We start from the raw sequence: 16,712 nt of genomic DNA on the forward strand, positions 1-16,712 counted from the left end.
ATTTAACATCTTCACTTGGAACATTTCAAGTTGGAACTAACTCATTGTATTCAATTTAATAGAGAATGATTTAGTGATTGAAGAAAAAAGGTATGATGACCTAGTTTTGTGTGTCAACTTGACACCCCTGGGAAGAGGGAAACTCATTGAGGAATTGCTTCTGTCAAACTGACTTGTGGGTGCTCTGTTTTATTTTTTCAGCTTCTCACAAGTTAGCAACAAATGGGAAGAAAGAACCTCAATTGGAAAATGCTTCCATCAGATTGCACATAGGTAAGTCTACAGGACGTTTTCTTGATTAATGAGGGAGAGCTCAGCTCTTGGTGTATGGTGACATTCCTGAGAATGTATGCTTGTCTTTCTAAAAAGACAGCAGCCTGGAAACAAGCAAGTAGGCAGAACTCCATCATTGCCTCTGCTTCAGGTCCTGCCTCCAGGTTCCTCTCTTGAACTTCAGTCCTGGCTTCCCTTGGTTATGGATTATGATCTATAAACCAAATCATCTCTTTCTTCCCCAGGTTGGCATTGATCAGTGTTTTATCACAGTAAAGAAAAGCAAATTAGTAGAGAAAGGTTTCAGTGTAAGAATACACTAGGAACATCTTAATGCTTTCCCTGTAGGTATTTTAAATAATGAATAGCTTAGCTTTTCTACCATTATTTCTTAGTGTTTGTTATGTCAAGTATGTATAAAATTTATTGCAATTGTCCACTATTTACTTTTTGCGGCACCCTAAGGGCTACTTCTCCTTTCAATCAACTCTTAATTTTTTTAAATGGCTGTCAGCAGGGACATACTACTAATTTCTCATACCTGGTATTAGGTCCAATGTATTCCTTGCTTACTTCAGTTGCAGATACTTTAAATACTTAAATTCCTTGACTGCTTCATAGATATTAAATAGTTTTCACATATAGATAATCCAAAAGAAGCGTAGTTTACTGTAGTAAGAGAAAAGACTAACTCTATCCAGCTATTGCATTTATGACAAGCTGTACTCTAGCAAGGGTGCCGGGAAGAGAGAAGCCACATCAAAGGCCACAGGTGTGGTGTTGAGAGTTAACCATGATTTTGCTAACACTGCATTGTCTTCATAAAGGAAAACGTAACTATAAGGAATAAAAGAAACAAAAAATAAAATGAAACAACGGAACAACTAACATGACCGCATCTAGCCAGGTTAGAGACCCTGCAATCTTTTCCATGAAACTGGACGAGGAGGGACTCTGCTATCATCTCGTTCTGCTTTCTCTCTAGGGGATTTTCTCAGGAGCTTTTGACCCACAGAAGTGAATGCACAAAGCCAGGAAGAAAATAGTCCTGTGAGCAAAGACTTATTAGGAGCAAAGGACGCTAAGAAATGTATATAGTCTGTAGTGGTGCGTTTGAGGAAGGCGCTTTGGTACAAGTGGAAAAAACACAGTGACGGAACAGTTACACCATCAACATTTTGCACCACAAAAGCTACTTTACCAGGTAGCTTCCCGAATACCTTCCTGAGAATATCCGCTTAGCGTCCCCCATACTCACTGTCGGTAGCTCACTAAGACAACCAAGATGGCTGGGATGCAGCAGAGGATGATGATGAAGGCCAAGGCCAGCAAGGCTCCTTCCGTGTACCCTAAGCTTTCTCCTCGCTTCTTGATACTTGTCACTGCCTCAGGAGTCCGGATCTCCAGAATGCGGCCTCCTTCCCCGTAATAAGGCTGGAAGTCTTTATTGATATCGAGCAGTTTGCCATCCAGGAATCTTGATGGTGAGACAAATGGGAAAACTAATTAGGTTAGAGGAGCGGAGTCAATTCGAAACTAAAATTTATCTTCGAAGTCTTTTGATATTTTGAATTTAATACGCAAACTGCATGTGAGGGTTAGTAGTATTAACTCAAGACTTGGGAAGCAAGTGCACCTGTGAGGAATTGTCTAGGTTAAGGTTAGCCTCTGAGAGTGTCTGTAAGGGACTGTCTTGATTACATTGGGAAGGGAAGACCTGCCTACGGTGGGTGGCACTGTTCTTTAGACCTGGGATACTGGATGATACAAAGGGAGATAGTGAGCACAGTACATGTGTGTTGGTTACTCTTCCGACTGTGGATGCACTGTCCACATCCAGCTTCTGTGACTACAATCACAGAGGGTCTATAATCTGGTATTGTGAGCCAAGTAAACTTTCCCCACCTTTACGTTGGTTTTTTCAGAGTTACTTTATTATAGCAACAAGAAAGGAAACTGCTGATCATAAATATACACTGTTGACCCCAAAAAGCAAGAAGAAAGGATTGTGAACACCATCGCAGTAAATACATATTAAAGTTTAGGGAGATCAACAGGTTTATCCTTATTCATGACAGGATACACAGAAAGAGTGTGAAGTTATGGTTTTTATATGCCAATTAAACAAAGAAAAATACAAGCTGAGTATAGTGGCATACAGTGGTAATCCCACCCCCAATCCACTCCCCCTCCATCTCTGATCAGGAAAGGGCAAGTATCCCATGAGTATCAATAACACATGGCATATCAAGTTGCAGTAAGACTTAGCACCTCCCCATGCATTAAAGCTGTGCAAGGTGATCAAGAGAAATGGCGTCCCAAACATCTGTAAAAGAGTTGGAGACAGCCCCTGCCCCCACTGTTAGAAGTCCCACAAGAGAACCAAGCTACACAACTGTAACACACACAGAGTGCCCAGGTCAGGCCCATGCAGGTTCCGTGGTCATCAGTTCAGTCTCTGTGAACCCTCATGAGCCCAGGCCAGTTAATTCTGTGAGCCTTCTTGTGGTGTCCCTGACCCCTCTGGTTCCCACAATCCCCTCTCCTTCTCTTCTGCCGGATTCCCCTAACTCCACCCAATGTTTGGTCATGGGTCTGCATCCATTTCCATCATTTGCTGGACAATACCCCTCTGATGGCAATCGGGTCAGGCACCAATTTGGTCACAGGAGATGGCCAGTTTGTTTATATGGTGGACCTGCATTGACAAAATTTTCAAATGTTGAACTATCCTTGTATCTCTGCAATGAAGCCTACTCGGTCATGGTGGATGATCTTTTTGATGTGTTCTTGAATTCAGTTTGCAAGTATTTTATTGAGTATTTTTGTATCTACATTCATGAATGAAATTGGTCTGTAATTCTTTTTCTTTGCTGAGTCTTCACTGGGACCTCACAGAGAGAACTTGGCAATGTTCCTACTGTTTATATTGTGTGGAATAATTTGAAGAGTAATAGTATTAGCTCTTCTTTGAATGCCTGGTAGAATTCTGCATTAAAACCATCTGGCCCTGGGCTTTTTTGGTTGGGAGAATTTTAATTTCCTTAGGGGTTATCAGTCTACTTAAATTGTTAATCTGATCTTGATTTAACTTTGGCAAGTGGTAGGTATCAAATTTGTCAATTTCTTTTAGATTTTCCAGTTTTGTAGCACACAGGTCTTTGAAGTATGACCTAATGATTCTCTGGATTTCCTCATTGTCTGTTGTTATGCCCCCTTTTTCATTTCTGATTTTGTTGATTTGGATATTCTCATTCTGTCTCTTTACTAGTTTGGATAAGGTTTGTCTATTTTGTTGATTTTCTCAAAGAACCAACTCTTTGTTTCATTGATTCTTTGTATTGTTCTCTTTGTTTCTATTTTTTTTTCAGCCCTCAATTTAATTATTTCCTGGCATGAGTTTGCTTTTTTTTTTTTTCCCTAGAGCTTTCAGGTGTGCTGTTGGGTCGCTAGTATGAGATTTCTCTAAATTCTTCATGAAGGCACTTAGTGCTATGAACTTCCCTCTTAGAACTGCTTTCATTGTGTCCCATAAGTTTGGGTATATCATGCATTCATTTTCAATGAATTCTAGGAAGTCTTAACTTTTTTCTGTACTTCTTCCTTGACCCAGGGGTAACTCAGTAGAAAGTTGTTCACTTCCCATGAGTTTGTAGGCTTTCTGTTGTTTCTGTTGTTGAAATTAAGCTTGAAATCATGATGTTTTGATAAGATACAGGGGATCATTTCATTAAATTTTACTTTTATCTGTTGAGACTTGCTTTGGGGCTGAGTATATGGTCAATTTTGGAGAAGGTTCCATGAGGTTCTGAGAAGAAGGTATATTCTTTTGTGTTTTGGTGAACTGTTCTGAAGATATCTGTAATGCCCATTTGTGTCATAATGTCTGTTATTTCTGTTTAGTTTCTGTCTGGATGACCTGTCCGTCGATGAGAGTGGGGTGTTAAAGTCTCTTACTATTATTGTGTAGGGTTCGATATCTGATTTAAGCTTTAGTAATGTTACTTTTACAAATGTGAGTGCCCTTTCATTTGGGACATACATGTTCAGAATTGAGACATCATCTTGATGGATTTTTCCTTTGGTGAATATAAAATGCCCTTCTCCATCTCTTTTGATTAATTTTGGTTGGAAGTCTATTTTGTTAGATACTAGAATAGCTACACTTTGGTCCATTTGATTGGAAAATCTTTTTTCCAGCCCTTTACTCTGAGGTACTGTCTATCTTTGATGATGAGGTGTGTTTCTTGTATGGATATTGTTTTCATATCCAACGTGTTAGCCTGAGTCTTTTTATTGGCAAATTGGGTTTATTGATATTGAGGGATATTAATGACAAATGATTGTTAATTCCTGCTATATTGTTGTTGTTGTTGTTGTTGTTGTTGTTGTGTGTGTGTGTGTGTGTGTGTGTATGCATATGTGTGTGTGTGTGTATTTCCCTTCTTTGGGTTTTGCTGGTGTGAGATTATCTATTGCCTCTGTTTTTGTGGGTATAGTTAACTTCCTAGGGTTGGAGTTTTCCTTCTAGTACCTTTTGTAGGGCTAGGTTTGTGAATAAATATTGTTTAAATTTGACATTGTCATGAAATATCTTGTTTTCTCCATCTATGATGATCGACAGTTTTCCTGGATATAGTAGTCTGGGCTGGGCATCCATGGTCTCCTATAGTTTGCAAGATATCAGTCAGCCAAGGTTTTTCTGGATTTTAGGGTCTCTGTTGAGAAGTTGGGTGTGATTCTAATAGGACTGCCTTTATATGTTATTTGGCCTTTATTTCTTTGCTGCTTTTAAATTTTTCTTTGTTCTAGATGTTTAATGTTTTGGTTATTATGTGGTAAAGGAATTTTCTTTTCTGATCCAATATATTTGGTGTTCTGTAAGCTTCTTGTACCTTTATAGGCATGTCCTATCTAGGTTGGGAAATTTTTCTTCTATGATTTTGTTAAATATATTCTCTGAGTTTGTGAACTGGGTTTCTTCTCCTTCTTCTATTCCTATTATTCTCATGTTTGGTCTTTTCATAGTGTTCCAGATTTCCTGAATGTTTTGTGTTAGAAAGTTTTTTAGGTTTAACATTTTCTTTGACCGGTGAATCTATTTCCTTTATTGTATCTTCAATGCCCGAGATTCTCTCTTCCACCTCTTGTATTCTGTTGGTGATGCTTGCATCTGTATTTCTGTTTGCTTACCCGGATTTTCCATCTCCAGGATCCCTCTGTTTGTATTTTCCTTATTGCTTCTATTTCCATTTTCAGGTCTTGAACAGTTTTCTTTATCTGTTTGTTTGTTTGTTTTTCTTGGCTTGCTTTTAGGAATTTTTTGCCCCCGCCCTCCAATTTCTTTAAGGGATTTGTTTATATCCTCTTTAAGTGTCTCTATCATCTTCATAAAGTCATTTTAAAGGTCATTTTCTTGTGTTTCAGCTATGTTGGCTTGTTCAGGTCTTGCTGTTGTAGGATAGTTGGGCTCTGGTGATGCCATATTGCCTTTTCTATTATTGATTGTGTTTTTACACTGGCGTTTAGGCAGTGGATTTGTCTAGGTGTTGATTCTTGCATTTGTCTTTTTAGATGGGTATTTTGTTCCGTGATTTCTCATTCCTTTCTGGTCTTCTGGCCTAAATGGCCAAAGGTTCTGGTGACCAGCATGCCTTTAGGTGCATTAAGATGTCCCTTTTGGGATTTGGGGGAGGGGGATTCCTAGATCCTACATGGCCTTTGGTAAAGCTGAAGTCTTCCCAAAGTTGTAGAGCAGGATATGGAGCCCAGAAAAGGGGTGGCAAACTGGGGACCTTAGATCTGATCTTGCCTCTGGGGTCCCTAGGACCAGCCTGGCCTCTGGTACAGCTGCCAAGGCTGGGGTCCCTGGATCCTGCCTGTCCTCCAATAAAGCTAGTCTCTTTTTGACGTTGTAGACCTGGGGTCCCTAGTTCATCCTGGCCTTTGGTAAAGCAGAAGTCTTCTTCCAAAGTTGTAGACCAGGATATGGATCCATGGGCAGGGTAGGGTATGTATGTGCAGTCTGGGGTTGCTGGGCTGCCTTTAAAGGGGCTTTGTGCGTGATGGGCAGTGTCTTCCCTGGGGTTCCTAGGACCAGCCTGGCCTCCCATAGGCTGCCATGGCTGTGGGCCCTAATATGGAGCCCAGGGGAAGGGGTGCAGCTCTGGGGTTATTGGGTGGGTTTCACGGAATGTAAGCTGGTGGTGGGCGGTGTCTTATCTGTGGTCCCTCGATCCTGCCTGGCCTTTGATAAAGACTTCTTCCAAAGTAGTAGGCCAGGATATGGGGCCCAGGGGAGGGCTGTTGGACAAGCTTAAAGAGATTTAGACACGGTGGGCGGTGTCTTTCCTGAAGTCCCTAGGACCACGCTGGCCTCCAGTAAAGCTGCCAGGACTGTGGGCCCTACTGTGGAGCCCAGGGGTGAGGGTACAGTGTGGATGCTACCTATTATTTTAACTAAAAATTTCTACACTATGATATGATAATTAAAATGCTTGTGTCTGTCTGACACCTATATCTCCTCTCTATCCTCTTTCTCATATATATGTACATATTAATATAAAAATATATTTTAAGATATATAATATACACTATATTTTATAATTACATATAGCAACTAATAACTATATAGAATTATATAGAACACAATTATATACTATATATACATGACCATGATATATAGTATATAATAATAAAATATAGTAAAATAAAATAGTATAATAAAATTATATATATATATATATATATATATATATATATATATATATATATATATATATATATATATATCTTAATGGGGGTTCATAGCCAGAGACAGACATTATGCCCAGGGCTCTGGTAATAAATTTGCTGATTATTATTACTAGCTCATTATTATTACTCGTTTTCTTTCCTATCTTTGGACCAAAGAACAAACATCCTCGGATTCTTAGAAACTGAGAGAATAACCTGTCCTTGGCTGGGTGTTAAGCAACAATTATAATATCTTGGTATAATTTTTAAGGCTTAATTTCCATTCCTATAGTTTTAATGTTAGTAACTGCATTTTTAGTCTTGGGCTGTGAGTGTTTGTGTTTGGAAATTTAATAAGTTATAAAATGTCTATGAAAAATTCATAGGTTTTAAAAGGCTAGTGTTTCTCAGATAGTAGCTTTGGAAAATTCTAAATGCCGAATTTTATCTCTTCAAAAAATTATTTTCGTTTTCCATATCTTTTGTGGTTTGCACTCAGATATTTTATTCTAAATTGCTCATGAATGCAGTTGAAATCACACCCCAATCATTTTAGTCTTTTCCACCATTTAACATCTGTAAGACACAGATGTACTTTTTCTAAAATCCTGAAATTTATTATCAAAATCAGAACAAATTTATATAGAAAAGGAGACTGATAGATAAAAAACTATGGAAAGATGTATTAAGAACAACTGTCAGAAAGAATGTATGCACCACCCTGAAAGTCTAGATCAGACTAGGAATTGTGTTTACATGGGACTTAGTTTTAATTTCTTCCCGACAATGTTCAGGACACTAGGTGTCACTAAAGTCCAGCAAAAACCTGGATACAGCCTCAGAATTAGAGCAGATTCACAGCCAATGAAAACTATGTAATAACATTCTATTTCAGATTTCAGCCTTTCTCTCCTCTCCTCTTCCTCCTCCTCCTTGTCCTCATCTTCCTTCCTTTCCCTCTTCATCCCCGACCCCTTTCCTTTCTCTGTGGATTCAGCTATCACCTATAATATAGACCTACATGACAGTGATTTTCTCTTAACTAAGCCCTCCTGAGTCAGAAGGACATCAGACGCTTTTTCCCTCCTCTGTTACAACAGCGTTGTAAGAAGACACAGTTTCTTCCTATCCTTCAAACCTGCTGGAGTCATTGCCAGGCAACCACCTCCACCACAGTCTGTTAGCCAGTGTCTTGCATCAGCAGTGTGAAGTGCCTACGACTTTCCTCTGGCTCCTGACTTCATCTGAATCCTGCTGCTCAGGTTTCTGACCTCAGTCCAACCCATGCAGGACTTGGAAACTATGTGTGAGGATACTATACCTGCCTCTGATTTTACTTTCAACAACACCTCAGTGGCTTTTAAACTTCAATTATTCTTAAATAAGAATTAGGTATAGATGCTACTGTTACTGCATAGCTTACTATAATAAAATAAAAAAAACCCACTTACTTAAAAAGCTCGTTTCTGTCAATGGCTCTGTTGGTCTGGGGGTCAATGGCATAGACAGTCAGGTCGCACTTGCTGTAGTCTTCTAGGGAGAAAGCATCTCCATGACGACGGGCACCTATGGACTCTACCACAACCTTGGCACCAGGAATCTGCTCCTGAACATAGCGATCCAAAATCCTACATATAAAATAACACATAGATATGACATTCTGATGGACTTAGCAAGGATGAAAAAAATGGTCTCAAACTGAAATGACATTTAGAAAATGACAGGTGGTTTCTGCTCATGTTTACTATGTATGAACCATTGGAGAAAGTCTATACTAGGTTTCAGCATTCCGCTCTTAATGATGTTGGAGGATGAATAGGTGCAAGAGGTTATCAACCATGTGCTATGCAAGTCTCGAGTTCTGAATTTATGATATCATTTGAATGTTTACCCGGCTCATGGGAAATGCCAGCTGTATTGCACACCCTGCTTTAAAGAAGCCACAGGACACTGGGACTCTCCACTCATGCTTCTGGTATCATAAATTGGCACCTCTACAGGAGTATATGACACTAACAACATGCTACAGTGGAGGAATAGGACACCTCTTTTCCCAAGGATATAAAGATCCTCAGAACATGGTCACAACGGAAGAATGTACACGTGTTTGGTGAGCTTACAAGTTTATTTCCCGAACATCTCAGAAACTAGTTAGGATAAATATAAAAATTTAAAAGGGGTGTTATCATCTTCTACAGAAAAAGAAATAGTTGGTAGAAAAGAAAGAAATGATGTTAGTCATTAGATAATTTCTTAGAAATTATAGATTTTTCTAGTTCTGTGACTTGATCTTAGTTGAAAATACCTATTATTAATATTTGTTGTTTTCTATATTTCTATAAATGGGAATTTCTTTAAGAACTTCTTTATTATTGAAACATTATATCACTAACACTTGTAGAGAACATTAGAGTATATATTAAAGTCTTATATTTAAATGTAAATGTATTAACAATAAATATACTTGTCAATTTCTTTTGAGATAGGGTATCAGTACACAGCACAGGTTGACTTAAAACTCAATCCATAGAACAGTCTTTTCATGCAGAGACCCTTTTTTACCCAAAATATTTTCATTCTTACATCTTTTCAACATATTTCTCTCTAACTTACTGATTCTCTTTCATTTTATGTCCTTTTATGTTACTGTGAGACATAGCGAGATTAACAAAAATTACCATCTTGTTAAGAGAAATTTAAATCCAATATACGTATATAACATAATGTAATAATATTGCCTTCATGCATATTATCACACTATGAGGCTTTATATGTTCCCAGGAAAACCCCATAGAAAACACAAGACAGTAAAATATCTTTTCATTCTTTGTAGAGGTCAGAAAATGATCTACTGCGGTCTTGCTTTTCATTTGGAGTGCAAACAGCAGATGGGGAGAGGCAAGAAGGGCATAGACAAGGCCAAAGATTCGATCTTAGTCAAGCCCCAAAGGTATGGGGGAGTTTTATAGGCACATAAAAGAGGAAATGTAGGGATTATATAACATATGATATTAAAACTAGGGTCAAAGTTCAACCTACCTAAATCAATGGAATTATCTTAAATTATTGATCTGTTCATAGTAGCACTTACAAAGACCAGACTTAAAAGAAAATAATGTATATCTAATCAAAGTTCCTTTCTAAATGTTTTGGGGTTTTTGTGCAAGCTTTATCTAAATATTATACAGTGGTTAAAAGTGCCAGACTGGCCTAACTGACCTCCTGGATGAGTGATGACCACAGTTAGTAGAGGCCTATCTAATATGGATACAGGGCTTAAACAGAAGAACATTTGGCCCTCACCCTCCAAGGTTAACTAGATACCACGGGACTATGGGGGCGTCTCTAAAACTGTCTGGTAGCTCTTGGGTGTCACCTAGCCTCTTGTTCAGGGAGGCCACTGAGACTTCCTTTGGCAGACTCTTACCAGTATTTACAACATAGGAAATTTTCCTCAGTGCTTTCAAGTGGAGCTACAGCCAAGCAAGACCCTTAACTCCTCATTCAGATGGAAGAACTGGTAAATGGAAACCTAAATGAGTCAGAGGCTCCTTCTAAGCCCCACTCACCCCTGAGGACCAGACACACAACTGGCCTTAGTAGTAAAAAAGATGGTTAATTTCCTTCTCCACTTTCCTGACTTCAAATACCCAAAAAGAAAGTATAACCAAAGATTAAAATAATTGGTATGTTTCTATAACAACAGTCCAGGGGATTATGCTCCCTAAATATTAGACTTAAATCCATAAGATGTTATTTAGACAACTATTTCTCACTAATGATATTGATTAAAAGAGTCCCAGATATAAGGTCCCATGACTGACTCAATTTAACACTGCAGCACCTACTTGCTACAAAAAATAAGGATAGGTCTACTGTTACTTAAACTTTAAAATCAAATGATGATTAAATTTATTCTTTCTCTTCTTCTCTAGAAGCCATCTGGGAGGGACCTCACACTGCAATTCTAGCTACTCCAACAGTTTTCAAAGTACCTAAAGCAGATTCTTGGCCCAACACTTTTGAATTCAGCCTTTGAAACTAAAGGAAAACCGAGGAAGAACATAGGAGAGAGATGTTTGCCAACTGTTCAAGAGACTATTATGGTGATACTTTGTTTGTGATCTAACAAATAAAGCTTGCCTGAAGATCAGAGTGTGGAGCTAAGCCATTAGTTAGCCACAGAGGCCAGGCAGTGGTGGCACACACCTTTAATCCCAGCACTAGGAAGGTGCAGACAGGAAGCGATATGACTGGGCAGAGAAAAGGACTATAAGGCCAGAGGAGATAGAAGTCACTCTCTTTCAGGCTAAGGATTCGGTAGAGGTAAGAAGTCTCTCTAGTGGCTGGCTGCTCTGCTTCACTGATCTTTCAGCATTTACCCTGATATCTGGCTCCGGGTTTATATTAAGACCAATTAGGGTTCGTGCTACAGACTATAAGGGACTTGGATTGGACGATTAATAGACATTCTGAATCGTGGCTCCTCCTGGTTCCCTGCCTTGGAATTGTAATGTTAATGACTCTAGTCTTTACTTTTCCTTCACATCTCTACCTGGGCACTAGTTAAGGATTCTTTTCCTCCCTACACCGGGCTGTCAGACAAATATAACCATGATGCATCTTTGAGGACCCCTAGATAGGCCCATTAAAGGGGGGACCCCAACTGCCATGTCTGAAAACCCCACCCAGCAGTATGAAGTCAGCTTTGGCCAGTGTCCCAGTTCCTGGAATGGCACCTATGGTTACCTCTACAGAGAGGAGGATAAGAAGGACAGGAGAGAGATAAAGCATGCAGTTTAAGCATAGGGGCCTCGGCTCATGTCCTTGGCCATCAGCTGAAAATGTCCTTGGTCTTGTCCTGGCTGGAGGCCAAAAACATCCAGGAGTCTAAAGAATGGATAGTCTTAGTAGAGACCTTACATTCCAGTTGGGCAAGTTGGCTGAGGGATCACCCCTTGGAGTGGTGGGTATACCTTCATCTGTGCCGAAGAGAATGGAGGACTACATAGCCCTTTAATGAGATGATGGAAAACTCTTTCCTAGAATTCCCATCCTCTAGCACAGTAGCTGAGAGAGCTTTGCAAGTCTGCTTGCTGTCCTGAATTCTCAGAAAAGCGTGACTCTCCATTTTCTCTTCTCTTTTGAGTGTGTGCTTTCTTTAGTGCTCTGGGTTTCTCTTTGTCTCTGAAGCCACCCCATCACCCACCCTACCTTGTGGCTGGCTGCATATGGACCATGTGATTGGCCTCCACACAGGCTTAACTCAAACCACAAAGCATTTGTCCTTTTCTGTTCCACACGTCTTTTCCAGGCACTTACTAAGATTTACAGTACTTTTTTTCTTTAAACTCAATAAAATTGTCCTTCACGTCCCTTTAGAGTCCATACTTAATTTTTTTTTTAATCAACAAGACTAAGAACCCCAAGAGGGGACCCTGATATTACTAGTATATGTGATTCTTCCAGGTTTCCTCCACAGGTACACCCACAGTATTCTTCTTGGAGAAACCCACAGTTATACCATGGGTGTGTCTTTCTGTGTGCCCCTCTCTCTTCACACACATGGTTAAAGTCCCCACTCTATTTCATTAAACAAAACAAAACAAAATCTTCAGTATAAAACCCATGCAAGCCAGGTATGGATGCACATGCCTGCAATCCTCAAATTTGGGAGGTGGAGGCAGGAAGATCAGAGGCTCAAGGTCATCCCTGGACAATCTGGTCTATATGAGAACTGTCTCAAACAAAGTGCGTAGCCCACACTTCCTTGAATCTGGCTCCTGCTTTGGTTTCAATAGTGCTGGGATTATTGGTGTGTGCTACCATCCTGGTTAAATTTATCTGTAGATTTAATGCTTCTTTTGGGATATATCTTTGAAGTATTTGAGAGAGCAACATATTTGCAAATGTTGGTATATCTAGAAATAACTTTGTTTCAAATATCAAACTGACCCACTTTCTGCTCTATTAAAAATGCATTACCTTAAGAGTCCGGTGTGTGCTATTTTTGCCCTTATTATAAGAAAAAATCAAGATCTTAACTTTGGAAGAAATTTGTTTAACAGTGCCTGCTAGGAGATGCTGCCAATTATAGTGAAACGTTTTGTTTGCTTGATTGATCTTAAACTTTTGTAGGCCAGATGCTTGATGCCTGTCTCGTTAGAGTACTGTTCTCTGTTACATTCATTTTACTCATTAGTTTCTTCAATTTTCCAGGTTCTTTCTAGTGAGACCCCCAAAGAACAAATAAAACATGGAAGACTCATGGAGAGGAGAAAGTTACTTTCCAAATACCGTGAGTATCTGACTACAGTGGCCAGGGATGGGTAGGGAAAGGGGCCTCAACTAATAGCAATATTGATCTGTATTTTAGGATTTTCTTTCTCCCTAAGAGATTTATGCTCACAATAATAATGAAATCTCAGCAGTCACATAAAACACACCAAATATAAGAAGGGCTTCCACATCAAATCACACTGATTTTGACATTTTGTGGGTACAGACAGTAGTAACGTAGCACTAGAACTGAGATTTGGCTTTAGTATTCAATTCTTTTACATATCAGTTGCATAATATTAAAACTAGTGATTATAAGTTTACAAAGTTTCAAGTTCTTTAAATGGTATATTTATAATTAAATATGTTAAATTTATTAATTATATATCATATTATTAAAATAAAATAATAAAAAATCATTTCCTGCATGGAACTATGTGTTACTAACTAAACAGACTAAAGCTTTTATTCCCTTCTGTTTTTACTGGACAAAGAGTGTCCCACAAGATTTGACTGGGGTTAAACATTTACATTAGGAAGCCTCTAGTTTTGATCCAATTCAAGATATTTAACTAATTGGTGGGATTATTAGAATAAGATCACACTTCTCACTGGTACAGTTAATTAATAAGTCATAAACAAACAATGTGAATGTTTGGTTAAACACATTGCAGAAGCTTGCTGTGGATCCCAATGACTTAGTTTAGTAGTGTATAACTTACTGGTTGCCTTAGGCATTTTTTTTGATATTGTTCCAAGGTCATTTTTCTTATATACACACAATGATTGCATATTATTGTACTGAGAGGAAACTTCAGGGGAACAGCACAGGATGGTATACAACTTAACGTCAGGTTGAATGAGAAAACTGTCACTAATTCCTTTATAGTTGCAGAGATCCCCAAATAAATGAAGCCTAAAAGAAAACATACCCCTTAAAATGTGATAATGACTAATCTCTGAATAATTGTTTTGATATGAAATATATATCATGAGTGAGAAATGTATACTAATTTGAGTTCTTCCTATCTTTTCCTAAAAAAGTAAAACTAAAATGTTTTGCAAATGATAAAGTATTTTGTAAAAGTATTTGTTTCCCCATATTCTGTATCCACATACTAAATATTTTCTACATTTATCTTTAGTATAGGTGTGTGTGTGTGTGTGTGTGTGTGTATGTGTTTGTGTGTGTATGTGTCTGTGTGTTTGTGTATGTGTATGCTTGAGCACATATGCGCTTGTTCCTATAATATGATAATGGATGTGAAGTATACACACCACTTTGAGGTCCTAAATTCAGTGTTTTGGGGAAGATGCCTGGAAGTAATATTGTATTGTTGGATCACATGGTTGTTTTTTAAATATTTTGGGAAACTTCCTTCACATTTTTCATAGTAGTTCCATTTTTTTTTATCTCATTCACAATATATAACTATTCCACTTTCTGCAGAACCTCACCAGTACTTTCTTTAATTTACTTTGAAGGTATTTTAAAAATAATATCCATCCTCAAAGGTTCAAGGTGGTATCTCACGGTGACCTTGACTTGTGTCCTTGTGATGGTTAGATGAACATCTGCCTTGTGCAGCTGTGGTCCATTTGTGTGTCTTCTTTGAAAATGCTCTTTTTGTGTCACCTGACCATTCTTTTTATTAGATTATCTCATACAAAATTAAATGGAGATAAAAGATTAGAATATAAAACTTGAAAGCAGAAGATCATATGGGAGGAAGCTCTTAGCATTAGTCTAAGCAATATTTTCCTGAATGTCACACAAAAAGCACAGATAATGAAACAAATAAACAAAAACGTGGGACAAAAGCAAGCTACACACTTTCTGTACCATAAAGGGAGAGACCAGCAGAGTCAAAGGTCATCTAGGGAGCATGTATGAACTTGATATCTAGTAAGGGGCAAGATTTAAAATAATGTGTAAGACATTTCAGCCACACTACCCCTGCCCCACCTTTTCTCTCCCATGCTATTCACTTTATAAAGGAATTGCTTTTGGAAGTATACTTGAGTTCCACTGAACTCATCACACAGTACAAAAGAATAATGGCGGCTGTTTTGATTTAAAGATAAAGGTGGGGTTGAAGATGATGGGGATGGAGTTGATGCAGATGGAGATGGAGGGAGAGTGAAGAAGGAAGGAAGAAAGGAAGGAAGGGTACCTTTAATAGAGCAATACCACCTAGACATAAAACAAATAATGCATAATTAAAACTTTATTAAATACATTCTTGGAAAATGTATGAGTTGGTTCAGATAGAATCCCCTTTTATACCTTACAATACTGAATTTTACCCATGTTCTGTGTTCCTGGATAATAAGGATGGTTAAAATGTCCTATATCCTTTTCTAATATAAGACTCTACTTATTAAAAACCACCATCATCTCTACTATGGCGTGGAGAGGATTCAGGGGTGGACCCTCGTTTATCTCTGAGAATGCCACACATGCCCTGCTTCCACTTCTGGGTCTCTTAAGTAACTGATTCTCACTGATCAATCAGAACTAATCTTTTGCTAAACACTCTTTCTTTTAAAAAGTAAACTGTGGGTTTTCTCTCCTTTCTCTGAGCCCCTTAACTTTCCAGTCCAATGTAAGTTCTCTTCAAAGGGCTTCCATTTAATAGGCTAACACCAAGGTATGACATTCTATAGTCGTAGTTGATGTTTTCTTCCCACATATATTTCTTTCTAGCCTCAACTACTCCTCCCAAAACCGAAGAATTCTTTTCCCTGTCCTAGTCCCAAGTGACTTAAAGAAGTAGACCACACACTTGCAAGTTTGTTCATGGGTAACATTCTTTTTTTTTTTTTTTTTTTGGTTTTTCAAGACAGGGTTTCTCTGTGTAGTTTTGGTGCCTATCCTGGATCTCGCTCCATAGACCAGGCTGGCCTTGAACTCACAGAGATCCGCCTGGCTCTGCTTTCCAAGTGCTGGGATTAAAGGTGTGTAACACTGCTGCCCAGCTTTATGGGTCACATTCTTACAATTTTTGTTGCAGGCCCTTGTTACACACAATCGTATTTCAGGCCTTTGGTGTCATCTGGTGACTGTGTTCACCCTGATTTCTATTCTCATCCTGATCCTGCATCTTCAAAGGTCTTCCCATACACCTCTATGTGCTAGAGCTAGCTAGCTCATTTGGTTTCTAGCACCTAGGAGCTTCTGGTATGTGTGTTGTCATTTTAATGGGTAGCAACAGCCAAGCCCTTGCCCTTCTAATTGCTTCAGGGTCACATAGACTTGAGCCACTGTCCTATCCCTCAGTCTTTGTAATTCTATGGATCCCATATTTTACATTTGTGTAGAGTTGCAATAATTGCTACTGCCTTAGGCAGAAATCTATATTCTAGATATCAGTTTAGTCATTAAATTTGCTGTGAATCTAAACTCCAAAACTTAGAAATCACCA

The 16,712-nt window shown here is 38.6% G+C and overlaps 1 protein-coding gene and 1 long non-coding RNA gene across 5 annotated transcripts in view; one reads left to right on the forward strand and one right to left on the reverse strand.

Annotated features, from left to right (window-relative positions):
- Pcdh15 (protocadherin related 15) overlaps positions 1-16,712 on the reverse strand; it is a 1,435,956-nt gene that overhangs the window by 24,787 nt on the left and 1,394,457 nt on the right. For all 3 annotated transcript variants that reach the window (XM_042266444.2, XM_076556997.1, XM_076556998.1), the window contains 2 exons: positions 8,460-8,636; positions 1,532-1,750 (listed from right to left, as the gene is read on the reverse strand). In XM_042266444.2, coding sequence (XP_042122378.1) covers positions 1,532-1,750; positions 8,460-8,636 — 396 coding nt within the window. The remainder of the gene's footprint in view (positions 1-1,531; positions 1,751-8,459; positions 8,637-16,712) is intronic.
- LOC143269844 (uncharacterized) overlaps positions 1-16,712 on the forward strand; it is a 36,186-nt gene that overhangs the window by 6,179 nt on the left and 13,295 nt on the right. For both annotated transcript variants that reach the window (XR_013046613.1, XR_013046614.1), the window contains exons 3-7: positions 202-273; positions 1,259-1,477; positions 9,842-9,958; positions 10,944-11,114; positions 13,228-13,306. This is a non-coding gene — a long non-coding RNA (uncharacterized LOC143269844). The remainder of the gene's footprint in view (positions 1-201; positions 274-1,258; positions 1,478-9,841; positions 9,959-10,943; positions 11,115-13,227; positions 13,307-16,712) is intronic.

This window comes from Peromyscus maniculatus, chromosome 21, assembly GCF_049852395.1.
Source record: "Peromyscus maniculatus bairdii isolate BWxNUB_F1_BW_parent chromosome 21, HU_Pman_BW_mat_3.1, whole genome shotgun sequence".
Taxonomy (NCBI): Eukaryota; Metazoa; Chordata; class Mammalia; order Rodentia; family Cricetidae; genus Peromyscus; species Peromyscus maniculatus.